This window comes from Protopterus annectens, chromosome 3.part0 (genome assembly GCF_019279795.1).
Source record: "Protopterus annectens isolate FY-2018-M chromosome 3.part0, PAN1.0, whole genome shotgun sequence".
NCBI classification, from domain to species: Eukaryota; Metazoa; Chordata; order Ceratodontiformes; family Protopteridae; genus Protopterus; species Protopterus annectens.
In genome coordinates, this window is record NC_056731.1 from 488,446,447 (window position 1) to 488,474,166 (window position 27,720).

Genomic DNA, 27,720 nt, shown 5'->3' on the forward strand with positions numbered 1-27,720 from the left:
TAGGGGTTTCAGATATTCCAGACGGCAGACTTCTGCCCCTCAAAGGGCTAAACAATGGCATTCTTCTTCTGCTAAATCAGGGAGTCCTAAGCCAGCTTCCCAAAGCAAACATTCTCAATGACTCCGGCCTTCTTGTGCCTACCTCTGTGGGCCCTGGGTTTCCTTTGGGGGGAAAGTTAGCCAGGTTCACAGAGGTATGTTCTACCATCACAGATGATAAATGGGTGCTTAATGTAGTAAACCAAGGTTACAAGTTTTATTTTCACACCTTCCCTGTTCTGCAAGGGCACCCAGACATACCAAGAACTCTCAGGGCAGAGGTAGAAATTCAAATTTCTTCTCTACTGACTATGGGGGCTATAGAGCTAGTTCCTGCAAATCAGGCAGGCCTAGGTTTTTATTTAAGACTTTTTCTGGTACCCAAAAAAGGGGGCACCTGGTGCCCTATTCTGGATTTGTCTATTCTAAACACTTTTCTGGTGATTCCCAAGTTCAAGATGCTCACTCTTCAACAGTTACTACCAATGCTGGGCAAGGATTCATGGCTGGTAACTTTGATTCTCAAGGAGGCTTATCTGCACATCCCAATAAGGGAAAGTTGCAGACAGTTTCTTCGCTTCAGGGATGGGGAGCAACACTTTCAATTCTCTGCACTGCCCTTTGGCTTATCTACTGCTCCCAGAGTTTTTATGAAGTGCCTGGCTCCAGTCATTGCTTTTTGCAGGCAGAGAAACATTCACATTTATCCTTACCTGGACGACTGTCTCATTCAAGCAAACTCCCCAGAACAACTAGAAAAGGATTGGATTTCATGAAGAACATTCTCATCTCTTTGTGTTACACTCTCAAAGAAAAGAAGTCAAAGTTGGTTCCTACAAGGGAGATTGTTTTCCTGGGTGCGAGTCGGAATACAGCCACCCAGATGGTATTCCTCCTTCAACAGAAGCAAGATCTTTCGGCTTACTTCATGACCTTGGCAAGCATGACCCAGCTCTCTGCAAGGCAATTCCTACAAGCTCTGGGGTTCATGATTTCATGTATTTTGATAATCTCATATGCAAGGCTGCATATGAGAAAACTTCAATGGTACCTCAAGAATCTTTGATGTCAACACACACAGGACTTAGACTTGATTCTTCCCCTAATTCCCTGTCTACAAATGGAGTTCCTCTGGTGGGCGACAGCCTGTTCTCAGAACAAGGGTCTGCTTTTCCGCCCACCACCTGCCAGCCAGACTCTCACCACAGATGCCTCAGATGTTGTATGGGAGGCTCATCTGGAAGGCTGAGGCATACAGGGGACTTAGAGCACCCAGCAGATTCATCTGCACATAAACTTAAAGGAATTGATGGCAGTACAGCAGGCCTTGCTGGCTTTCATAGACCTACTCTATCCTGGGACTCTGCTGATCAGGACAGACAATACCACAGTCATGTGGTACATCAACAAGCAGGGGGGACTGACTCTTACCCCTTGTGCAGACAAAGCATGAGACTATGGTCCATAGCAACATCTATGGGCTTGCATCTAAAAACCCAGCATCTTCCAGGGAGGCTGAACTCCTTGGCGGGTCATTTGAGCAGACATGTTCTGGATCCTCATGAGTGGAAACTGAACAAGGTCATTTTCCATCACATCACTCAGTATTGGGGCACCCCACAAGTGGATCTTTTCTCCTCTCACACCAGTCATCTCCTTCCAACCTTCTGCACCAGGGAGTTTCACAACAAAGCTTGGAGGGTGGATGCTTTGTCCTTCCCATGGACACATCTCTCAGTTTATGCCCTCCTCTGCCTCTTCTTCCCAGAGTGCTACTGAAGATAAAGGATGAAAAATCAAAGGCTATTCTGATAGCACCAGATTGGCCCAGGCAACATTGGTATCCCCTCCTTCGCAGCCTTTCCCAAGCTCAGCCTTGGCATCTTCCCCTGGTACCAGATCTGTTAGTTCAGGGAGGGGGAAAGTTCCTTCATCCTCATCTTCAAACTCTGCATTTAACTGCCTGGCTAATACTTTAAATCTTTCCCAACAGGTGGTTGAAGTTCTTCATGAGGCCAGAAGGCCTAGCATCAGAAAATCCTATGCAGATGAATGGAAGAGATTTTGCTCTTGGATGCTGGGTAAAGGAGAAGACTCTTCTCATCCTTCCCTTTCCCTCATTCTTGACTACCTAGCATGCCTGCTTAATGGTGGACTTTCCTTTTCTTCAATCAAAATTCAATTACGGCTCATTGTTCTTTTCAGCAACCCATTTTTTCTCACCCCTTGATGAAGCAGTTCCTGAGGGGAGCTAGCAATCTTATACCTCCCAGAAGAGCTCCTACTCCTGCTTGGGATCTTAATTTTGTCCTGGAAAAACTTTCTCTGCCTCCCTTTGAACCAGCTGCCTCTGCAGATTTGAAGTTTCTATCCTGGAAGACTGCTTTTCTTTTGACTATTACTTCAGCCAGAAGGGTATTGGAGCTGCAAGCCTTAATGGCAGTAGAACCTTTCATTATTTTTCACTCAGATCGGGTTTCTCTGAGATCCAATCCCTCCTTTATGCCTAAGGTGGTTTCCAGTTTAATCCTTAACCAGTCTATTCTCCTGCCTGCATTTTTCAACAATCCCCAAAATAAAGGGGAAAGGATTCTGCACTTTCTTGATGTGTATAGGCAGCTGATATTTTACTTAAGACAGGACTAAATCCTTTCGAAAATCTGAACAGTTGTTGGTTAGTTTTGTTCCTGGGGCTCAGGGTAAAGCTATTTCAAAACAAACCATCTCCAAATAGATTGCTCATTGTATTCACATTTGTTACCTGCAGCATGGGAAGGTTCCCCCCTCAGGGTATTAGGACCCACTCTACTAGAGCAGCCTCTACCTCTACAGCTTTTCTGAGAGGTGTGCCTACTAAGGACATTCTAGAAGCAGCTACTTGGTCTTCTGTCCATACTTTCACAAAGCATTACAACCTACCCTTGTTTTCCAAATCCAGGGCTGGTTTTGCCTCTGCAGTTTTGCAGGGTCTTCTTACCAACCCTTAATCTGTGATCCTTCCTCCCCCCTTTGTCTTTTTCCTGGGCTTTGGGAATCAGCCCATATGTGAGGACTGCAGCAGTGAAACACGAAGAACATAGTACAGTTGTGTACACTTACCATAAATGTAGATGTTCAAGTGTATTCACTGTTGCAGTCCTGGTTTCCCACCCTCCATTCCCCCTTTTTTCCTAAGGCACAGACTACATATTTTTATTTTTTGTATGACATGTGTCCAGGGTGCTACCTTCCTGGGTTAGCCTTCCTTTGGGGGCTCCTGACAGTTAAGGCAAGAAAAACTGAGGAAATGGCGTTGGCTGCCTCCCTTTATACCTGACGTTCTGGCATCAGTTTTACAACCGACAGCAGCCAACGTCATATACTAAGGACTCTGGTATTCGGGCTGACTGAGGGCTACCGGGAGCCGGATAACCCATATGTGAGGACTGCAACAGTGAATACACTCGAACATCTACATTTATGGTAAGTGTACACAACTGTACTTTCTGAGCTATGCCCTTTGGTCTCACTACAGCCCCCAGAGTGTTCACCAAATGCATGGCAGCAATAACGGCACACTTGGGACGTCTTGCATTCCAAGTGTTTCCATATCTGGATGACTGGCTCCTAACTGCCACCACCAAGCATCTACTCCAACAAGCCAGGGATGTGACATTGGAAATTTGTGCTCAGCTAGGCATAACAGTCAATTTACAAAAATCTGCCTTGTTGCCCTGTCAGCATATTACCTTCATAGGCGCAAACCTAGACACCATTTCTATGATGGCACATCTTCCACCCAACAGAATTTCTACCCTCAGACAGCAAATACTTCACCTTCTTCCCAAGGACAAGGTAAAGGCAAAGGTAGTTCTGAAACTTTTAGGAACCATGGCTTCAACCATAACTCTAGTTCCTCTCGCCAGGATGCATATGAGAATCCTTCAGTGGCTCCTGTTTTTTCATTGGTCGCTACAAGAACTTTCTATGTCCCATCTGATCAGAATAATGGTCATGCAAGAAGGATCTACAATGGTGGACTCAGTCCAATCATGTGACCATCAGGAGACCCTTTATTCCACAACAACCTGTTGCTACAGTGACCACAGACGCTTCCCAGATAGGGTGGGAGGCATTATCTGGGAAGGACAGTCCAATGTATATGGCAAGACCACGAGGTCCACTTGCACATCTGTGTTCTAGAGATGAGAGCACTGCTTCTGGTGTTGTAGGTACTCCATGACTCTCTTCCACTGGGGATGATTGCAGTCCAGTCAGACAATATGTCGGTGGTATGGTACATCAACAAACAAGGAGAATCAGATCATGCCCACTTTGTCGAGATGCTCTGAGAGGGGCAATGGGCAATATCTTCCCAATACTTTCTTGTAGCAATGCACATCCTGGGGAAATCCAGCATGATAGCGGACAAGCTCAGCAGGACAATATTAATGCCTCAAAAGTGGTCTCTAAACCAAAACGTAGTGGAAGAGATTTTCTGGAAATGGGGCCAGCCTTGCTGTGATCTTTTTTCCACTCCCATGAATACCAAATGCAGCAGCTTCTTTGCCCTAATTCCCCCACTGGGGGAGAGACCAAGAGATGCACTTGTTCACAACTGGCCCTCAGCACTTCTTTATGCCTTTCCCCCATTTCCCCTCATACCCAAAGTCATCCAGAAAGCAAAAGCCTTGGGAAGCAGGCTGATTCTCATTGACCCATATTGGCCTCATTAGATTTGGTTCCCCTTCCTCTAGCCTCATCTGCAGGATAAGCCGTGGTTTCTGGACCCAGGAACACTTCATCCTTCTCTACACATCCTCAACTTGACAGCATGGCTGCTCCACTTCCCAACTTAGTCAGGCTTCAAAACATCACTCCAGCAGTCAAACACATATTGATATCCTCTCATAAAGATTTTACTAGAAGACTATATGCTAGCAAATAGAAGACATTCTCCCACTGGGCTCAAACTAGAAACATTGACCCATTTTCTGCTCTAATTCAATCCGTTTTAGAATTTCTTCCAGAACTCTTCCAGCAAGGCTCAGCTGCAGCGACTATTAGAGTTCAGCTGGCTGCAATCTCAAATTTCCACATTGGTGAGCATTCCCTAACCTAATGTCATGCAGGTTGTGTAAAGCATTTTAAAAGGCACTTCCTTATTGAGACTGCCTTTTAAAGAACCACTCTCTCCTTGGGATTACATGTTGTCCTGTCTCAACTAACATTGCCAAAGTTCAAGCCCTCTTCTTCTTGCGACCTCAGATTTATTTCCTGGAAGGCCATCCTTCTAGTAGCTGTAACATCTGCTAGAAGAGTCTCAGAGTTGCAAGCACTATCAATCAAACCACCATATCTAATTTTCTCCTTTGACTCTCTCTGTTTTTTTTTCCTTGACCTGGTGTCATACCATTATATTAGTCCTTATTACTGTTAACAGCAAACAAGATCTGGGGAATTGCACCACTACATCATGAGATACCTACCTTGCCACGAGCCAAGTTTGAGACTTCCAGCTGGTGTATTCAGCAGAGTCAGAGCCGAGGATGGGCTCCAAACCCATCCAAGTAAGAATGAATGGTGAGATGGACAACAAACATGGAATGTTATGGTGAGTACATGACTTCTTTCTTTACAGTATTGTAATTCAAACAACTAATATCAGATAGTTTAGCAATTGCATTAACAGCTCTACCATGGAGTAAGGGGGGCAGGAATTGTACCCAGAGCCCTTGCTCAACATTATGCTGTTTATATACCCTCTCAAATATGTTAATAAAACTATCAAAGTCATCTACTACCCTGTACTGGGGAAATAGTTTACTAACCTTTATGGCTTCTGGGTTTCAGTCATTCCCTTCCCCATTACCTCTATGACTATGTGAAAGGGTTAGAAGGACCTTTTCATGCTGTCTCTGCTCTGAGTTTCTTCAGCTTCCATCTCAAAATCCCTGGTCTCTGGTTCCTTTTCATGCTGATGCTGCTTCTCTCTTTCTCTCTCCTCAGCCTCCGAACCTTGCAGTCTCTTTTTGGTCACCAGTTCAAGTTTCTTTAACTCCAGACTGATTTTAAGTCCTCTGAGGAAAAGGTGGACTGTCTTGCCTCCGAAGGTTGCATATCCCCAACACCAAACTGGATATCCTCTGAGCTGCTGGTCTGTTCTGTAGCTGTGAGTAAGAATGAGATCATTGCTTCCTTAATCAGGTTGGCATGCACCAGTCATTTGGCTTTGCACACCTTGGGCAACTGGTCCCTTGTCAGCTTGCTATAAACCTCTGCTGACATTTTTGCCTGCTGTCCCTGACTGAACTGACTAAAAATTAATAAAACTCTTGTGACAATGAAACTCTGTATGTTTACCTTGTTGCTGTCAAGAGTGCCCATGTCAGTGACAACTACCCACATGCTACTAAAGCTCAATTAAAATCTCACACCTCTGGCACCAATATGTGACCTGCCCTCTTTACCCCGGGGCAGTAACAAAGGAGTCTCAATCCTCATCACTGTCTCTGAAGAGGGAGCTTCACAAAAATCAGGGATAGAAATACACAATTTCCCCTAAGAGTACACCAGGAACAGGCTCCAAACCTGGGACTGGACTATATGCTTCACTCCAGGTCCCCAAATGAGTCTCCACACTAAACACTGCAGAGCACTGTGTCCCAATTCTAGGTATCTGACCCACTCGCTCTTAAATGTCTGATATTCAGACATACACACACTCTTGAGAAAGACTGGCACATATGTATCTACTGTGTTTCTTTGCCCAAATTACAAGGTAATGGCTGCCACCAGTCAGATACCACAATACTCTTCAAAAGGGGTTTTCAATTATATTGGGTAAAATAGATATTGATACAAATGGTAGCATGTAACCCAAGCAATAAGACTTTTCAGAGTGGCCCTGGTATTATCTCAGTAAGCATAAACACTTTCAAGTTATTAAATGGATTCAATAAATAACCAGCCACAATAAGAGGTAGCAATATATTTAATAATAAATAAATAAATTGATTTAAAACATATAAATACTGAATAACTGATTCCAATAAACAACACAGTTTCACACACAGGAACTATGAAAATAATACTGTAGGATAGATCTCACATTAATTTTAGAAAACCTCTACGTAACTAACTGTAGGTCCCTGATTATCTGAAGATTAACTGTCCCTATCTGATCTGAATAACTCAGAAATGCAACATTGTGCTCCTACTTCTGCAAGGCAAGATTAAGAATTATGTCCACAATCCAGACTGTTGTCTGTCCTCAGTGACTGAAAATTCAATTAGATAAATAGGAAATGCTGGAGGTACAGGTATGTATGTCACAAGCAAGATTCATGTCCCTAGATTGAATAGCTCTGATGCTATTGATTTTGCGGATGTGTCAAATGTCCATCATAGTTGGATCCAAGGACGCCTTGTATGTCAGGCACAGATAACCTCTCAGCAGTCTGTAGAAAACTGAGTAAAGAGATAAAACTTTAAGGTAATCTACATAGGAGATGCTGTTTACACCTTGCATTCCTTTTGTGAAGAACCACTGCGACTATTCCAGTTACTGCATATTCCTGGTCAGGTACATGATGAAGGGGATGTTGTTCTCAATGATAGGCCTGATGAGGACCAAATACAGAAAAAGGATGACCTCCTTGGACATAGATGCCATTCCCTTGCTTATAAGTTGAGCAACATAGAATGATTTCCTTACTACCTTAGACACATTAGTTAAAAACCAGGCTACTGTCCAGAGCATAACATAGAGATTAATTTCTGATTCTTTGAATTTGTATACAATGCCTGATTGGGGGATTTTATCAAATGCTTTAACCAGATCAAGGCAGGCAATATGTTTCATTTTGCCCTCATCCATTAGTGACCTTTTCAAAAAAGTCCACCACGTTGAGTAGGCATGATCTGCCTTTGATGAAACCAAACCAGGTTGGATCCAGTGTCTGAAAGCTTCCTTTATCATTATTAAACATATCCTTAATAATTCATTCCTTGGCTTTGCATATGAGACTAGTCAGACTTATGGGACTGTAGTTCCCAGGGTTCATAAATGAAGCACAGTTGTGGAATGGGATATCTCTTACAGTCCTCCATTCCTGTGGTGAAAATCTGTCTGGAGGCCATGGTTAAATGGTGACTCCAGGGGATGAGCTAGGTCATGCTGCATTCTGTTTAGGAGGCAACCTGGAGTTTTATCGAGGCCCATTGATGTGATGTTCTTAGTCTTAGACATGCTTCCTAGTTTTAACGGGGGGGGGGGTGGATTATGTTATTACTTGGAAGGCAGCCATTAGGGGAATGGGGACAAAAATTGGAGATGAATTTGTCAGCCATTAGACCTCCTATATGTTCTAGATCCATGTAAGTGGCTTCATTAATAATCAGTTTTGTGCACTGTTGTGTACTATCGTTGAGGTTTTGAACATAACTAAAGAAAGCCTTGGTGTTCACAATTGGCCTTGGTAGACTTAATTTTCCCTCATAGTTGTATGCTTAGATTGATGAGAGTGTTTTTATCATGCTGGAAGTAGCACTTCCTAACTTTGATTATTGCTTTTTTCTTTTGTTGTAAACATGTTGACATTTGGATTCCACTGGAGGGGGGGGGGCTGTTTTTTGAGTTTGTTCTGGGCTTGTTTTTTGTAACCACAGCTGTCAAAGTGCATCTATTAACATGATTGAACAAGTTTTCCATGTACAATTCTGCATCGGCAGCTGTGATCCCTGGGTTTGGAAGGGCTTGAAATTTTGTCCAGTAATCCCTTAATAGGATTTTCAGCCTTCATTATTCTTTCTCTGTGTCATCCTCCTTCCTTGATGTGTCTTGGAGTTGATGCATGCATTAGCCCCCCAGTTTTCCTTCTTCCTTTCCTTTAACCAACAGCACACTTAACCTACATTATTATCCTGGACACTCCCATGCAACTGTCATGAAGGAAAGCTCCTCCTTTCTGTGAATTTGAACTTTATGACATCCTTTTCTACATTAGAGTGCCTCTTCATTCTATAGTTTCTTGTCACTTGTCCTTGCTTCTGTGACACCAGCAGTGTCCACCTTCCCCTTTTGCATTACTGCTTACAACTGCTTTGTCTTCTCACCCAACTCCTTAAACTTCACTTAGCCATGCTCCGAGTTATCTTTGAAAACTATATTACATGTGCTTGACTGCAGGAGACAATGCACTTAAAGCTTCCTTTTAATTGCTTAGAGCTCCATGCCTAGCCTCTCCTTTGCCTTTTTTGCATCCTTTCATTGCCGTCTTGAATACCACTGCAGATTGGCATTCCACCAGCCATTCTACTAGCCCATTCCAAGGGTGTACAAACTTTCTTGTAAATAAGTACTTTCACAAATCCAGGAAGTAGTTAGTGTCTATAATCTGCAGCTTGTGTCCCCTCTCCTTTGTCCTTTCTGTTCATAATGACCCCTTCAATATCTCTCCAGCATAGTGTTGAGCACCAGTATCATGAGACCCCATGTCTTTTGATACCCAGTACAAAGAGCTAAAGCTGCTTTGGTTGCTCATGGTATCCCTTACACTGTGTCCCTCACACCTCTCTAGTGGCTATCCTTTGTAATAATTCCAGTAGAATGATGCCATTTTCTTTTATGTACCCTCCAGAGCTGCATGTCATGCTCAAGGTATGGCTTGACTGGGGCTGTGTAAAATGGAAGCACTATTCCTTTGCTTCTGCAGTTGTTCCCCTGGGTATACGCACTCTGGCATACAGTTTGGTCTTGCCATTTCCCGATGCAGACATGCTCACTACTCCCAGACTATTTTCCTTCTCTCTTGTCATCTTTTCCAATCCCCTATCCGGCAGATATTTCATATTAGAGTAGTTGTGCCCAATGTACAGAAACAGTACGATATGTCAGGTAATGTTTTGTTAATGCTTAAAAAGACATGACACTTCAAGTGAAGTCTTGCATTTCCTGTTGCTTTGCCATACATGCTATTTTCAAGTCTCATTCATGTAGGTGACTTTGAGAAAAGAAAACAAGTCAATTTCTGCTTCTCTATTACTTTCAGTTTTCTCTGGGTGCACTCAAACTCAAGGAAAGTAGATTTAGAAATTGAGGTGGAGAAGTTCCATGTCTAGGGTGCAGGGGACATTGTTTTCCTTCAAAAATTATTTTTATTTTTTAATAGTGTATTATGTATCATTTTTAGGAGTTTGTATGGACGTGGTGCCTTACTGGTGACATTGTGAAGTCATATTTTTAAATTTACTATTTCATTGTAGACCACAAGGGCAGTACTTTGCATGTCTTTGCATTGAATCTCAGATGTCTCCTTTCTGACCACTCATTCAGCCTTTCCAAATCCTTCCCTAATCATTTCCCCACAGCATCTATGCTTGTCTCATCTTTGAAGAGGTGCCTCATGTCCTCTGTCCCCTCAGGCATGCCTGACACAGATATACAGAGCAGTAGTGGGACCACAACTGACTCCTGAGGTACTACACCAAAACAGAGAGCCAATTATAAATAGAAGCTCTAAGAGTAAAGAAAATAAAATAACTACTAAGTAAGAGAAAGGAAAACGACCAGTATCACTGGTGGAAGAAAATTGTTTTCAGGAATTTCCTTTTATAGACCATGAATTTGAAAGGGTGAAACCTTCAGCTGTATTTATACATAAAGAGATCAAATCCTCCAATTCACGTCAGAAAACTGAAAAAAATGTTGACTTGGCTGACATTCAGATAAGCCATATAATTTCCAGGAAGGCAGAGTGGGAATTCTGTGTACTAAGTATATCAACAAAGAATTTAGCAAGAATGTACGGGGAAACAAAAAGACAGAATATCCTCACATTATACTGGTACTTTGAACTAAAAAAAAGCCTATTCAGTGTAATCAAAAACAAAGAACAGATACCAAGACATTTATTAGCTCAAAGACATTTGTGGTGAAGCTAACATATAGCTATGCAATGGTGACTAACAACGACTAAAACAAAAAATCAGATTTTAGGTAGATATTACTAGCCTGGTATTTGTGTATGACTTACCCAAAATTTAAAGGACAGTAACCAACACTTGCTTTAAGAGCCATTTAAGCTTACCCTTTGCAGAAATCCCATTTAAAAGAACAGCAATTGACATCGGAGGTACACTTTTAAAGTTGAGTAAGGGCCATTAGTATATCCACTTAATAAATGATTATGCAATAAAATTTCTTGATGCAGTATCACTTTGAAGGGTCAGTGCAATGTCAATGGCAAAAGAACTAGTGCTGTTCTTTTTTGGAGTCTGAATTCTCTGAGGAATTCTTACCGACTAAGGCACCTCATTCATATCTAGTGTAATGCTTGAACTTCAACATTTGTATATTATTCTCAAACAGATGGGCTCATTGATCAGTTTAGTAAAACTTTAAAGTCTATGTTAAAAAGGTGAATCAAATAGAGAGGCAGTTGGTTGTAATTTTTCCAGTCTTGTATGTGCTATAGAGGCAGTATCCCAAGTCTCAATTAGATTCACACCATTTTACTGCTGTATACTAAATAAAGCAAAAGAAACAAGGGGGAAAACCTTTCCCCATTTTAAAAGTGTGAGAGAACATGTTAAAGACCTGCATGATAGGTAAAGAACCACAATGCTTACAATTAGAGAACATTTGGAGGGAGCACATGAAACATAACTGACAATATAAAAGACATGCTTCTCTCAGGTAACTCAAACCTTTGGCTAGAGTACTTGCAAGCCTTGGGCATAATCTAGTAGGTATATTTGCAGAGGGAGTTAAGGATCCCACAACATGTCACAAAGTCAAAATAGAGGGGACATTATTTCTGAGTACAAATTCCTTTACCTGTTTGTGGGATACATTCTGGGTGTTGCCTGGTTGAACCAGTTTGTCTGAAATTAAGTCGGTGAGAAAGTAAATTTAAAACTGCACTGAATACCAAAATCCCAAAGGTAATCAGTAAAAATTGAGGTACAGAAAATTATCAAACTTGAGGTCCTAGATGAATCCAAAAGTGAATGGAATAGCCTCCCCTGTAGTGGTCTTCAAGCCAGAGGGTTCTAAAAGGCAAAACTTCAGAAAACTAAATAACATATCTAAAGTTGATTAATATCCTATGCCGAAAATGGACACAATGATTGAAACAGTGGGCAACATTATTTTTTATTCACTTTGGACCTAACCAGAGACTACTGGTAAATTTCACTGGCCTCAGAAACTAAAAACAAAAATAGCATTTTACACACCATGTGGACTTTTCCATTACAGAGCGCTACCATTTTGTGTTTACAGAGCACCTGTAGCATTTCAGAGACAGATGGACAACAATTTTAGACCCATAACCAAATACTCAGCAGCCATCTGGATGATAAAGTATTATTTTTTCTGGAATGTTAAAACCATCTTCATAAATTTCAAGCTGTTATATATATATTATATATTAAGGCTTTTTCTTTAGTGATGGATAGCTATTATCATAAAAATATTCCTCATTTTGCAACTGTTGCTTGCAGACTTAATGACTTACTGACCTGACTAAGGGTAAGGCTACCTTGAGGGCTAAGTAAACAACTGAAACAGAAGAAGCCTTTATGCAACTAAAAGATTTGTATTCAAGATGAATATAAGATCCAGACTTTTCCAGATATGGTTTTGTCTCTGACCCCAGATGGGGATTAGTATCCCATCTGTTGTATAAATAGAAACACAGCAATACTGAAAGATGTTATTTAACTATAGAGAAGTAGAGAGGTAATGCTCCACCTTAAACTGGGCCTTCAGTACTCTGAAGTACTATTTATTGATTAGGGAATATGTGTTAATTATTACCCATGTCCTTCATAACAGCTGTACCATCAAAAGGACTGCAGCCTAAACTTATCCAGATGTGTTTCAACCCTCTAAGTTTATAATTTTAAGATACGTCATCATAGAGGCTGTAGTCAGCTGAATGTGAATTGGTTGCCTGAAGATTATGTAGTATCCCACAAGCCAGAGTAGGATAGTCCTCTGGGTGTTTCCTCATATCTGATCCCTGTCAAAGGCTGGAGACATGAGCTGGGGAGGCATATCAAGAATTGGTGAATAGAGAGACGTCTTCAGCTGGAGGTGGGAAGTAGGAGCAATATGTCAGCATGCCCACCCTAAGGACATTTTGTGGATTGCAGGAGAGGTGGGATCATGAGAAACAGAGGGTAGGTTACATGATATGCCCCCTGGGCAGAAAGTGATGGCTAGACCTGGAGGATGTCTTTGGATTTTGTGCCTGCCCCAGCTTACATATGAGTAAGTCTGGGGGCAAGGAGAAGCTGGTAAACCCAGCAATGGATGTGCATCCCTGAGTAGAAAGGCTGTAGATGAAGCAGGGGAGAAGAAAAAAGCTCAGAACAGTAGCCACAGTGCTAGAAGCATTGGTTCTGTGCTGGTGGGGGAAGGTCATGTTTGATAGTGACTGCCAAGCCATAGAACCACATGGCTTGTTGTGGTATTATATCTGCTGTTGTGCACCAGAAGGGATTGCCTTTACCAGAATGTGTCACAGAAGGGAAATGCAGAGTTTCTGGGTTTGAAGCAGGCAGGTAAACAGACAGTAGTTCTTCGTGACAGCTAATAGGAAATAAGTGCCTGTATGCATATATAATGGCTACTGCCTCTTGAAGGAGTCATACTCCTGACCTCTGGTTCTACAGACAGCTCTGTAAGCGTCTCCAGGCAACTGGAAGTCTAGAAGGATCTGAAGAAGTTTGGTGATTGAATCAAATGAAAGCGCTAATAAAATTGTTCAAAATATATTTGCCTGGTTTCTACTGTCAGCCAACTTTTGGTTTTGTTCGTTGGTCAGTACTGACATTGGATGTTTGAAGTCTAGAAGGTGTCCATGAAATCTGGGAAAAAGCTGTTGTCTTATAAAAGAGAAACTAATGGAATTAACACCTGTCTGTATGTTAAATGGATACAACTGGTATCTGTCAGTAGTGTGTACTGGCCACCTTTGTGAAATACCTGGTATATTAAATGTGAAGATGTACCGAAACTGTACTAATTAAGGAAATTTCATCTCAATGTACACTGTTGAAAAGATTACATTTTTGTAAATATGATTGACAATATTATTTGTTGAAATGGGTGTTGGTGTATTCATGACTGTGTTACTTGTTTATTTTGATTTAGTTTTTTTACACCACAGATTTTTAGCAAGAAAAAAAAAAATATTCCTCCTTGTAAGTAAACCTCAACTTAAAACTGAAAAGTTGATTTCAGAGATTGACTGTTACAGCAGGAACAAGTAGGTGTGTGTGTGTCTGTGTGTGTGTGTGTGTGTGTGTGTGTGTGTGTGTGTGTGTGTGTGTGTGTGTGTGTGTGTGTGTGTGTTTAAATATGAAATACATCAGGACAGTTTTATAGCAGTGAGTCTACAGACTTTTAACTCGGGATATATGTCAGAATGTGTCACCATAAAATGTACCCTACTTAAAATGCAGCTTTCTTTGCATTCTTTCTGCTGGTACGTTACTTGCTATCGGGACATTATTATGTACATTTACATTTCCTTATCTCATTCAAAAATAGAAAATGGAAACGGTCTGCTGTTTCCTGATCCTCTGCAGAATATGGGTGTACTTCATTTGATCGAAAGACCCTTTGATCGAAACCCATTTGATCAAAATTTCATTCGATCGAAAACCAGTATTCAAGGCAAATAACAGGGATTTGTCCCCCTCCCCAATGTCGTGTAACCCTTGAGTTGGTAGATATAATTAAGGGAGGTGGGGGGCGAAACCGCCCCACGTATTTTCATTTAAAATGTGTACTTTTTGTTTTATTTTCTTCTTTTAAAGGAAACTAGGTGGGGGGCTTTGCCCCCCACACACACTCCTCCCAATGTGGGGGGCTGCACCCCCACCCCTTCTAACTATATATACCAACTCCAGGGTCGCACGACATTGGGAGAGGGACAAATCCCAGTTTTATGCCTTGAATGCTGGTTTTCAATCAAATGAAATTTTGATCAAATGGGTTTCGATCAAATGGTCTTTCAATCAAATGAAGTAGACCCATATATATATATATATATATATATATATATATATATATATATATATATATATATATATACACACACACACACACACACACACACACACACACACACACACACACACACACACACACACACACCATCCCTTTATAAAACCTTTTTGGCATTCTGGACACAGGAAGTTTTCCTTTTATCCAGTATCCCTGGTATGAAAGTTGAGTTTTGTCATACCTAGAATGAAGTTTGATATGCCAGTTTAGTATTCATGCCCCGGTTTCTATCCTCTCAGTCTCTCCCTGTTAGCTCTGATCCCTTACAAAAGAATGAGCTTAATTTTGTTTTGCCAGATTATCTCCCATCTCTTTCCTTTCATTCTGCCAGAGACGACAGATCTGTCTTGTTCAGTCTGTCCTTCTATGCCTGTCCCTTCTATGCATTTCACCATCTTAGTCACCTTCTTTTTTTACCCTCTATCACATATTTATTTTTCTGTAAAACCTCTAGAATGTCTCTTTAAACAGTCTTCGTCTGACAGTTGTTCCTGCCATATCTATTCTAGATTTTTTCCAGCCTGTAGTTTGAAGCACTCCAATCCTTTTTGAGCACTGTGGAAGGTGTATTGACCAGTAAACTGCTCTAAGTTCTACAGCAATGTACTAGTGTAGAGTCCTGCTCTTTGCTCTGCTAATTTTCTTTGGCTTACAGCATTTTATGAAGGGATCACATGACTAAGACATTTTCATCACACCGTATTAACTTCATGCTTTCAGAGAACTTCTTTCTGCATTTTGGTACCCTTTAACTGGTGGTGTGACTAGGAAAGGGCAGAAGTCTATCTGTGTCCACAGTGGTCACCAGACTGTGTCTGTATAGCTATTAACAAACTGGAGTATGCCATAGCTCTATACTGTGGCCAATAGTTATGTTACAACAGCAGATATATGAAGCAGTCAGGAACAAAACACAATAGCCTGTAAGTAACACCAGTTATGAGTTCTATGATTTTGATCTTATGTCTTTATCATAATTTTGTACGAATATCTAGAACTGGACATTGGAAGAAAAGCTTTAATATTTGTGTGGGTCCACAAAGTAACTTTAAAAACAGAAAACACTAACAACAACAGAACTAGATGATATGCATTCATAAAGCCTGATCATTTTGAAAGCATTAGCTGCCCTCAGTTGGTCGACTTCTACAGTTAAACTCTGGATATCCACTAAGCACGTGATCTGACCATCTGCTCATCAGCCATTCTACTTCAGTGGTTTCTAAAAGACTGAATAAAGTGGTAATTGACTGTGTACTCATGTTATATTTCTTTTGTTTTAGATTCTTGCTGCCAGAAAAAGGGCACGCTACTTACGTCTAGCCCGTCCACCAAGTCCCATGCAACTAAAAGAAGCCAGAGATCAAATCAGAAAAGACAGTCTGATTCAGCAGACACTAAGGTTCCAGACTATAACTCTTTCTTTGTCTTACTTTATTAACTCAGAAATACCTTTGAGCTGTGGAATATTACACCTATAAAAGCCTGCATATATTTCAGAACATTTCTGCAAAAAAAATATAAAAATAAGACAAATTTAAATGTCTTATGAAAACAAATGTTAAAAAGGAATAATGCAGTGTTATCCGTAAAAATGTCTTCTTCAATGATAATAGTTAATGTTTACATCAGTACTGTAGTATATTACAAAGCACACAAACTCAAAGTTATATTTTCTCTAAAGTTCACAGACAACTTTTCATATCTTGCAAACTGTACAACCTAAACATATTGCATTAGATCAAGTTTTGTTAGCCAGACTTGATTTTTTTCATGCTTTTCATGAATGTTCCTTTACTGAGATATTTACAAAAATATTAGCAATTATGCTTATTTATCTAGACAGAATGTTTGTTTGGTTCAGTTGCAAGCAACATTTTTGTTTGGAACTGACAATATAAATTACACTGAATATAAGTCAAAATGTACATCTTACAGTGCACACATCATTGATAATTTTTTTTATCATAATCTAAGGTTGTATTTGATATCATCTATTAGTTTTGGAAATATTTATGCACATATTTAGCAAATAGTTAGCAATATGTCCAGTTGTGTGTCATATATGAACAGTGACAAAGTATTTGCCTGCCATCTTGACTTTTCACACAATGTTCCTCAATAATGTAGCTGCCTTGGTTGTGAAATATTAATGCAAATATGAAATAACAAGTGAGAAACAGTGATTAATATTTTCACTGCAGGAAATCATAGCTTAACCAGTTTCATTATGCTAGTAAAATGTTTTTCTTTCTTATGCTGCCTATTGATTTAAGTCATAAGGTGAGTTTTTGACTTCTGTTATGCAGGAGAGTGTGGGACAGCATTTTGAATGGCATGATATTTATAAGATGAAGAGAGTCTATTATAACTTATTTTTATCTGAGCAGAGATGAGTTGATGACTGAATTCTAACCATCTGTTTTAATTTGGACCATGCAGTGTTAAGCTTGATTTGATGCATTAGCTTTAAATTTCATTGTTTTGTCATAAGTTTGCTATAGTTTGGTGGGATATGATTTATGTCAGCAGAAAGACCCAGTGCTGTGTGTTTGTGCATACATGATTTGCCAAGATTGTTTTTAGTCTGTAAAGTAAGCCATACCTTTGGTGAACTTTCATTATAATCTTTTTAACATGATACTTGAATTATGGGTGTGATGAGTATTTGGAATGACTTCAGTGCTCATACCTGAAGTACAGAGGTTGTACACCTACTTACCATATGGAAGTCCAACAGACTATTGAGGAAAATATTGCTTTGCTTTTATTATGATTCAGTGTTAGGCCTAAATCTGAGAGTTTTTTCTGAATGTTTGTAAAGGAGAGCTAAAGCTGACGTGATTTCCTTCAAATATTTTATTTTTTATACTTTATTTTATTTATATATATATATATATATATATATATATATAAAATATATATATATATATAAAATATATATATATATATATATATATATATATAAAATATATATAATTATTATTATCATTATTATTATTATATTATATTATAATATATATTATATATACTATATTAATATATTATATTATATTATTATATTATAATATATTATATTATATATTATATTATATTATTATATTATTATTATTAGTATTAATTATTATTATTATAATTATTATTATATTATATATTATTTTTTATACTTAAATTTTTTTGTGTTTTTATTGAAAAATCTGAGAAAATGTGACATTGGTTCTAAAGGTATAACCAGAAGTAACAATGTGCCTCTATATTTATTCAAAAGAACCACTGTGTATCAAAATGACTGCTCTGTCAATATTAACATGGAATGCTAGTGGTCTTACTGGTATAAATAAAAAGCAAAGATGATTGCATTATATTACCGGAGACACATTTGGATAGAAATGAGCATGTGAAATTGACAAAGAAAATATTTCAGTGGGGGCATTCAGCAGATTATCAGTTGATAAATATATGGATCGTGCGAAGGGCTGCAGAAGTGATAGAAAAGGGGAAAAAGACTATTATGGCAGCTTTGTAGTAGCAATAATTTATTGGCTTGTGTGGAGGATTATACTGTCATGTATTTATATTCTGCACAAAAGTACTATTATGGAGCTTAGGAGAATTTTGGGAGAAACCATAAGATTTCAGAAGGTAATATTATTTGCTGGCATGGACTGGAACGTCATTTGCAAAAGTGAGATTGTAGTGGAGATCCTTGAAGGGAAAATGTGATAAAAGATGGTAGATTTCTGAAGTAGTATATGAGGATAGTTGGTATGGTAAATTTGAATTCAGTAGCAGGAACTCACATAGAATTAATACATTTCCCCAAGGTATAATAACTGGGCTAGCCTGTATAGAAATTATATTTCACAGGAGTATGCATATTTAACTGAAAGCTTTTTAACCCAGCTAATAACAATATCATATCCTTCACCAATAAAACAAGGCTAAAGATGCAGGGTAGTGATTTGACAATGAGATGTCGGTGCTTTCCTACTTATCTGTTAAATGAATGAATTTAAGGAAGGGTGGTGGAAATTATATAAGACTTATTAGGGAAGATAAAAACTGCTTCAGTATGGATAGCTAATGAGTGGGATAAAATCAAAATCTGGTTTAAAGTATGGTATAAATAAAGAACAAGAAGAGTGGCAATTGTGGAGGGCTAAGGGAAAATACGGGAGTCTTTGGATAGCATGAATGCATTTTATTCAGGTTTGTTTTCAACAGAAACAATACAAAGGATGGGACTAGACAGAAACTAAAGGAATAGAAGGTTAGATAGCAGGCATGCTTCAGGGGACTACCAAGACAGGCACGTACTTCACAAATATGGGTGGATTATAACAATTATCTTATCAAACAGGAATTGGTTGTGGTGGTATACTAAAGCATTGTTACACCGAACCTTCATGTGGAGCAATCTCTTGCAGGAGTTTTATCTTATAAATCTGGGGTACACAGGAGCACAAAACCCAAGGGATATATACAGGTACATTGAGTCTTCATGAGGAGTTTCACTTTATAAACAGGGAACATAAAAAAGCACAAAATCTTGGAAATATATGTAGGCACATCACTGGAGTTCTAGTGGGGGCTGAGTGAGGTACAGACTTCAAGTCTAAATCCCCTTTTGCAGGAAGAAACTGAGGGATGAAAAGAGATGTGCCAGCTTTTCCTTGTGAGACATTCCTCCGTCAGTGACCTATGGTCATGCAAAGGAGGTAGCATACTCATATTAAAGCTGACATGAAAAGTGTGCTTGAACAGTATCATCTGATAAATGTAAATGTAACCTACAAATTTCTACTGACCCGAATACACTTGAACAAAAACTGGGCCATGCATTTACAAAAACTTCTGTTGTGGAAATACAGATAAACTAGTTTATTTAATGGACAGTGTCTGAGTCAAACCTTGCTTTCTTCTAGGGAATTCATTCTTCACATGCTGATGCTGTTTTTGCTGTTATTCATAACATTTGGAAAATTCACGCATAATGAATTCTACCTGAATCAAGGCATCAGAGCTGAATTCACACAGTAAGAGCTTCACATTTCCTATAAAATGTTTGTGTGATCTGCACAACTTATTCAAGTATATGAATTTATTGCTTATGTTTGGATGACTAAAACCTGAATTATGATAAGTAATGTTAGTAACGTACTACCATTATTTTGCTGTTTAGGCCATTTCTGCTGCATCTTTGTCCAGATGTTAGTGTCTGAAATTCGCAGAGTAACGAAGATGAGTAATGTTTGTATAGCTTTAATAACAAAGCTGGGAAACACAATGTAGTGAGGTTTGGGGTGTGTGAAGCATTTGTTTTAACATTACAGCAGTGGGATCTTCGTTGGTTACATAAGGGTAAAATTAGGCCACTTTCTGCCAAAATATTACTGTGTATTTTCATTGTTTGTCATGTTCAGACATTTGTTCTTTAGCTCATTAGAGTCCAATGATTTGTAAGCATGGATTAAATTCGTACTGTTCTCTGGGGGGTTACTCTGTACATTGTACTCAAAATTTGGTACTGTTCTCTGGGGTGTTACTCTGTACATTGTATTCAGGAAAATGGTATTGAAGCAGTCTAAGCCTTCAGAATAGGGCTAACTGATGGCCGGCTCAGGTTTCAAACTTTTTGGTAAAGTTATCTTGGTTGAAAGCTTTGGTTAATTAGACAGTATTTGTGAGCTGTGTTTTTGATAGACAGGTCATGAAAATGGAGTAAGTGATCACTTATACAAACATTATACCTACTGAGATGACAGCAGTCCATGTTTCTAGCAGTCTCAGCAGTTTTCTTCTGCTCTTGTGAACAGGTGAATTCACTCATGTAATATCTGGACCAGTGACAAGAGGAGGTGGGCCATGAAAATGCATATATGTAGACCACTTAGGGATGAGACCAAAAGGAGAGATGAATGTGAACTAATGATTGACATTAAGGATCATGTGCAAGTTCAGAGAGGAAGAGGAATGCACTACCATAAAGAGACAAGGGAGAAGGCAGGACTAGAACAACAGTGAAGTTTCCAGGAAGTTAACGTAGATGAAGACAGAGTGTTTCTGGATCAGTACAATGTGTCAGCCACAGGGGATATCACAGGCGCATGGGCAGAGACTGTAGGAAAGAATACAGGTATAGGTTGAGAAGAAAGGGACAATCCTCATGGGGGGATTGAATCTCGGGCAGTCCTCATGGGGGGATTGAATCTGTACACTGAGTGTCCCAGATGCATGTAGTAGATGAGCTGCAGTGGACTGAGATCTTGGACCACAAGGACTTCAGCCAGCCAGTGCAGCACTGTACCAGAAATGACAAGACTTCTAGATGAAGTCCTAGCCAAGGTACAGGGATCATGGCAGCCCAGGTTAATTCACTTTTAGCTGACATGCTTGGAAGGAATCCTGCTTTGTGGAATAGAGTGAGGGAGCAGATATAAAGATACAAAGATAATGGTTGAAGAAAGGGGGAAAGTAGTTTGATGAACTGAGAGAGGTGGTAAAAGATGAGTTAGGGGCCTGGGAGCAAGCAGAGGGAGTAAACAAGTTATAGGAATGGATGGAGTACTCAGGCAGTTGAAAAGTATGTGTGGAAGATGCAAAAAGACAAAAAGATGTCTGTGGCTTAATTCAATGCAAGACTGCAAATTATGGCAAACAACAGGGCTTAAATTGATGAAACTGAGAGGTGAGAAGGTGACTGGGACTCAAAACAAGGAGTTTAACATAAGAGCAACAAAGATACAGGTAGAAGGAGAGTTAGCAGAAGGGAAAACATAGGCCACAAGGGTTTTATGATGTATGGCTGAAAGGAGGAAGGGAGGGGGCATCCCTAGCCATGCTTAGCAAAGATGGGAAGGAGATGAGTAAAGACTGTCTAAAAGCAGAAGTAGAGAGTGATCATTTTTGTTTGCAGGTTCACAGGCAGTTACTAGGCATGCAGTGCATTATACCCTCCATGAGCACTGTGTGTTTAGGGTCACACCGCAAACAAACGAAGGCTGAGGAAATCAAGCCCTGAACCCCAGGAAGTAGCTTGTTAGCAGATCATAGTCGTAGTCTGCTGTGCTGCGCGTCTTTACCTGTAAGCATGTGTTTGTTCGCGAGACTGAAGCTTTCCTACTGATGCTTCATTCTGGACCACTGTAGGGTAGAGCTTCATAAAGCATATCGGTCAGCCTTCATAAGGAAAAGCAAGAGGAGGGTGTCATGATGGGGGTAGAGTAGGCAGCTGACAGACCACATGATGGAGATCTCCAGCACATCACTGGCCAGTGCGGAAAGTGTCTTAAAACCAGATGGTAACAATTAGGGTACCTTTGTTCAACTGAAGAATCAGGAAAAATCTGGGAACTACAGGATTTTTATTTTAACAGCTGTGACAGGGAAAGTCAAATAGAGAATCATGAAATGGAGCACAGGGAATACAATGAGAGGGTTATGGCATCTGCAAGTAGATTGCTGGTTGTATCCTCTGGGGGTAGATTCAAAAAGCAAAATGTTAAGTCTTCCACTTTACACGGCCTTGTCAGAACACACCCCGAGCACTTTTTGCAGTTCTGGAGGCCTTACAAGGAAAAGGACATCAACCTTCTGCAAGCAGTTTAGAGGAAAGCCACCAGGAGGAGCCATGTGATGAAGGGGAGAGGATATGACCAGGGACTAGAGAAGCCAGAGCTCTTCTTCACATGAAACAGAAGAGACAAAAATGACAATATATTAGTCTGGAAGATCATATCAGGGAAATATGAAGTAGTCAATCTGAAAAGGATCAATACAGATACAATGATAAATACACTTGAAGTAGGTAGGATCATTATCACCTTCTGCCAATAACTTAATGTAACATAATTTTGTTCATACGGGCTGTAGACAGAATCTGTATCATGATCTGCATCATATTAACCTGAAACATTTAGATTTCCCCTTATTATGAGATCTGCTGTAATGCTTTATGGTACCATATGCAAACAGCCAGTAATGCATCCAGATATCCTCTCTCTCTGTCTCTCTCTCTCTCTCTGTCTCTCTCTCCCTCACATACACTGAGGTACTAGTAATCTAACCAAGGTCTCGTAGAGTGGAAGCCTTACCTCTTTGCTTCTTGAATCTACTCTACAAACAATACAACTCTTTGCCACCCATTAACTGTTAGTAAACAGTTTTTAGAAGCAGTGAAAGCAAATAAAAGAAAGAGACTGAACTTTTGCAATGCAAAGTAACCTTGTCAAATGGAGAACAAAAATATAATAGCTGTAAGTCTGTTAACATGGCCTATTTCAGAGCATGTGGAACCATTAAAACATGGCAGCTTATCAAGAATTGGGGAGCAAATGTTTGTGGTCTGCACTCTTGTGGGAGGAGAGGCTGGACTCTGCTCTTCTGAGCTGGGAATTTCTGGTTGAAGGCTTATAGTGCATGCATATCTGAACTGCTTCTTACTGAAGTTGGTGCGCCTTGTTTGCTGTGGCATAGACTGGATTCGGGCCTGCTGGATCTAGCTTTGTTTGTGTAACTTGAGCACTAATCCAGGCATTCTCTAAAGTATTCAATTGTATTTATTACTGCTTGGTAGTAACTTGATTAAAGTGTAGCTATCATTCTAAGTCTTTTGGATTAAGCACTTGGGCTTCAGACCAGTTGTTTTACATTAGGAAGGTTTGTGGCATGCACTGTGGTGGCAGGACAGGTAGCTTTCATCCTTCTAAGTGGGAACTGCTGATTGAGAGCCCAGTGTCTGTTATTCTTAAAGTGTATTAGTTCTGGTTTAAGCACTTGGGCTTCAGGCCAGTTATTTTACATTAAGAAGGTTCGTGGTCTGCACTCTTGTGGGAGAAGAGGCTGGACTCTGCCCTTCTGAGCTGGGAATTTCTGGTTAAAGGTTTATAGTGCCTGAATATTTGAACTGTATCTTACTGAAATTGGTACACCTTGTTTGCTGTAGCATAGACTAGATCCAGGCCTGTTGAATCTAGCATTGTTTATATGCTTGTTGTTTGTTTGCTTGTTATTTCCCTGGAATGCTAATTTCACCTAATACGCGGCTTCTCAGTGCTTCTGTGGATCACTAGTGATATCTGCATTGCTTACTGTACTTACTTCCTTGTTTCACTTGAAAGAAAGTTACTGTTTGTCGTTTTTGCATTTAAGTTACCTGTAACACATTGCACTTAAGTTACCTGGCACTTGCTCACTAAAGCAATTATATAAGTCAGCACTAAAAATTAAAAGCACTACACCCTCACTGCCCACTGGCCCTGGTTTTCAATTATTAAGGAATTCCCAATATTATTCTAGCATGTCCAAAGGTCAGTTGTCAATATCCTCTCCAGTCCAGCTGGTGAATCTGGGAATCTTGAGGCAATGTTACAACTGCCTCATGTACACAGACAACCCTCTCCTCCTCCCAACAAATTCCAACACATGTGAGAGATGCAACCATATAGCCAAACTGGAGGCTAAGCTCTCTCAACTCAGTACTGGCATAACCAGTCAGGAGGAGAAGGAAACCACACTCACTACAATTCCAGTCTCACATAGACCTACCACGACAGCAAACCAAACACATAATCACACAAAAACATACTCTGAGGCTCTAAATAAAGATCTGCCAAAGCAGCAGAGACCTCCAAAGCAGACACCCAAGCAGCCGCTACCCCAAAAGAAAACACATGCAACACATATCTCACAAAGCCAGTGTGCCAAACAGTCACAGCCCTTAAGACTAAACAACACACCTGATACGCTTGTAATAGGTGACTCTATCGTCAGGCACACTGACGTCCCGCTCACCAGGCTGAACAAGGAGAGGGTCACGGTGAACAGCCTGTTGGGCGCTAGGATCCGCCACATAACACAAGCACTCAGGTCACTTCAAGGCAAGTACAAATATGACTCAGTCATTGTCCATGCTGGTGTGAATGACCTGAGACATACCTCCGTGGACTACATGAAAAGAGACATAAAGGAGCTCTCTGAGCATGTAGCCTAGGCCGGTATGACCCTGACCTTGAGCAGCATCTTACCCTCACCAAGAATGATGCCACAATATGAAGACAAGATGATCAATTTCAACAATTGGCTTAAGTACTGGTGTCATTCAAAGGGGATCCAATGCCTGTCAGCTTGGGATGATATGCTCGACAAGCCACGATGCTTCGCTAGGGACGGCTTGCACCTGTCACCCCTGGGCTTTCGGATATTGGCAAAGGCTCTTGCTACCCCCATAGTGCCTTTATTAGGCAAGGCTCAAAAGACAAACCCACCTCCATAGGTATCACAAGGGATAAGAAACTAAGAGTAATGCTACTCAACGCCAGAAGTCTAAACCTCAAGATGCACGCACTCGAAACTCTCCTTAACATGGAGAACATTGATATCTGTGCAGTAACAGAAACCTGGTTCAGGGCTCCCAAGAGCACCCCAGCACTACCAGTTTATACCTCATACCATGCTTTTCGGCCCCAAAACTTGGACCGAACCACAAAAGGAGGGGGAGTATCGATATTCATCAAACATACCCACACCTCCAGGTTGGTGGCAAAGCACGAAGCATCAGAGACTATCCATGTGCAACTAACAGTGGGTAAAACTGCCTTCCAGTTTATAGGCTGCTACAGACCACCCTCCCAAACCCAGGAACCCCACTCGGCCTTCCAGAGAACACTGGAAAATATGAAGGTCTCTCCAAACACCATTATATTGGGCGACTTCAACTACCCAAACATAGACTGGGAGCATTACTCTAGCTCCAACACCCTAGCCCAAAGGTTCCTAGAATTTATAAACTCAAATGCTATGGAACAACTTGTTACCACTCCCACAAGAGGGGAAAACATACTGGACCTGATCATCACCAACATGGGGACTCTATGCTCCAAACCAGAAGTGTATCCCTCACTGGTAAGATCAGACCATAAACTAATCTCACTGGATATTCACATCCCATCCCCACCCCCTGCCCAGAAAACCACAGTGAAAAACTTCTCTAAAGCAAATTTCACATTCCTCAAAACTGAGGTGGAATCCTTCAAAGCCCCCAGGCCTGTGGAAAATATGGCCCAGACCGCAGAATCCTTTATAAATGCATTCTATGAACACCTTCAGGAATGCATGGATCATGCGATCCCAAATAAAACCAAGACCCAATCCTCCAAAGGCAGACGTCCTGTCTGGTGGACCCCAGCCATAAACAAACTATACAATAGAAGGAGGAAGCTACTAAATGATAGAGCAAAATCCCAAAAAGGGAAGGCATCACTGATCAGTATTAGCAAAAAACTACGGGCACACATAAAATTGTCCAAGGCCAGCTTCGAGAGAAAAATTGCACAGGACACTAAGGATAATCACAAGGCTTTCTTTAGTTATGTTAGGAACCTGGGTGGGAATTCCCAGATATGCTCAGAATTAGTCCAAAATGACAAAAAATACACCAAACCCACAGACATTGCCAACATCCTAGCTGACAGCTTCAGCGCAAACTTCTCCTGCCCTTCCCACCAACAGGGCAAATATCTATCCCAGCAGAGTGCTGCCCCTGACATCTCAGATGCTCAGGTAAGAGCCGCCCTCTCCAAAGCAAAAAAACACAGCATCAATGGGACCAGATGGTGTCCCGGGCTCGTCCTACATGAACTCCAAGAAGAGCTAAACCCAAACATAAAACTACTGTTCAATCTCAGCCTTACTACAGGATATGTGCCCAAAGAGTGGCGTACAGCAACAGTGGTCCCTCTCCATAAAGGTGGTGCCTCAACGGATCCTGGAAACTATCGCCCCATAAGCCTGACTAGCTTGGTCTGCAAAGCTATGGAAAGGATCATCATAGACCTCATAAATAAAGATATTGGGGACCTACAAACACTGGATCCTACCCAGTTTGGCTTTGTTAAGGGCAGATCCTGCCTCTTAAACCTGGTTGATTTCTTTGAAACAGTCACCATGGCCATTGACGAGGGGAAGGTGGTCCACACAGCCTACCTGGACCTCGCAAAAGCCTTCGATACAATACCCCACTTGGGCATTATAGATAAGCTCACCAGCTTAAATATAAACCCCTATGTCACTAGATGGATTGCAAACTGGCTCAAGGACAGAACCCACATGGTTAGAATTGCTGGAGCCATGTCAGACTCCAAACCAGTTACAAGTGGTGTCCCACAAGGCTCAGTCCTGGGACCTCTCTTGTTCGGTATATATTTCTCGGAGGTACAGGCCAACACGGAAGGACTGGCTGACCAAGTTCACAGATGACTGCAAACTGGGCACCATAATCGACTCTCCAGCCGACACAAGCATCCTCCAAAAGGGCCTCATAGAAACAGACAACTGGTGCCAGAGCCATGGCCTCAAGCTAAATGCCAAAAGTGTATAGTCATCCCCTTTGGCAAAAACAAAGTGCCCACAAATTACCACATAGGTGGTAATCCATTAAGTACAGAAGAAGTAATTAGGGACCTGGGGACCCAAGTTGATAGCAATCTCTCATTTGACAACCACATGACCAAAGTGGTTAGAAAAACATTTTATATAGCCCACCTAATCATGAAGGGATTCACATCTAGATCAGGGGAGGTCATCGTGCCTCTTTACTCATCCCTCATCAGGCCCATAATTGA

At 40.7% G+C, this 27,720-nt stretch overlaps 1 protein-coding gene across 1 annotated transcript in view; it reads left to right on the forward strand.

Annotated features, from left to right (window-relative positions):
- PKD1L1 (polycystin 1 like 1, transient receptor potential channel interacting) overlaps positions 1 to 27,720 on the forward strand; it is a 1,345,235-nt gene that overhangs the window by 980,229 nt on the left and 337,286 nt on the right. Inside the window, exons 42-43 of the mRNA XM_044065604.1 lie at positions 16,384 to 16,502; positions 20,026 to 20,136. Coding sequence (XP_043921539.1) covers positions 16,384 to 16,502; positions 20,026 to 20,136 — 230 coding nt within the window. The remainder of the gene's footprint in view (positions 1 to 16,383; positions 16,503 to 20,025; positions 20,137 to 27,720) is intronic.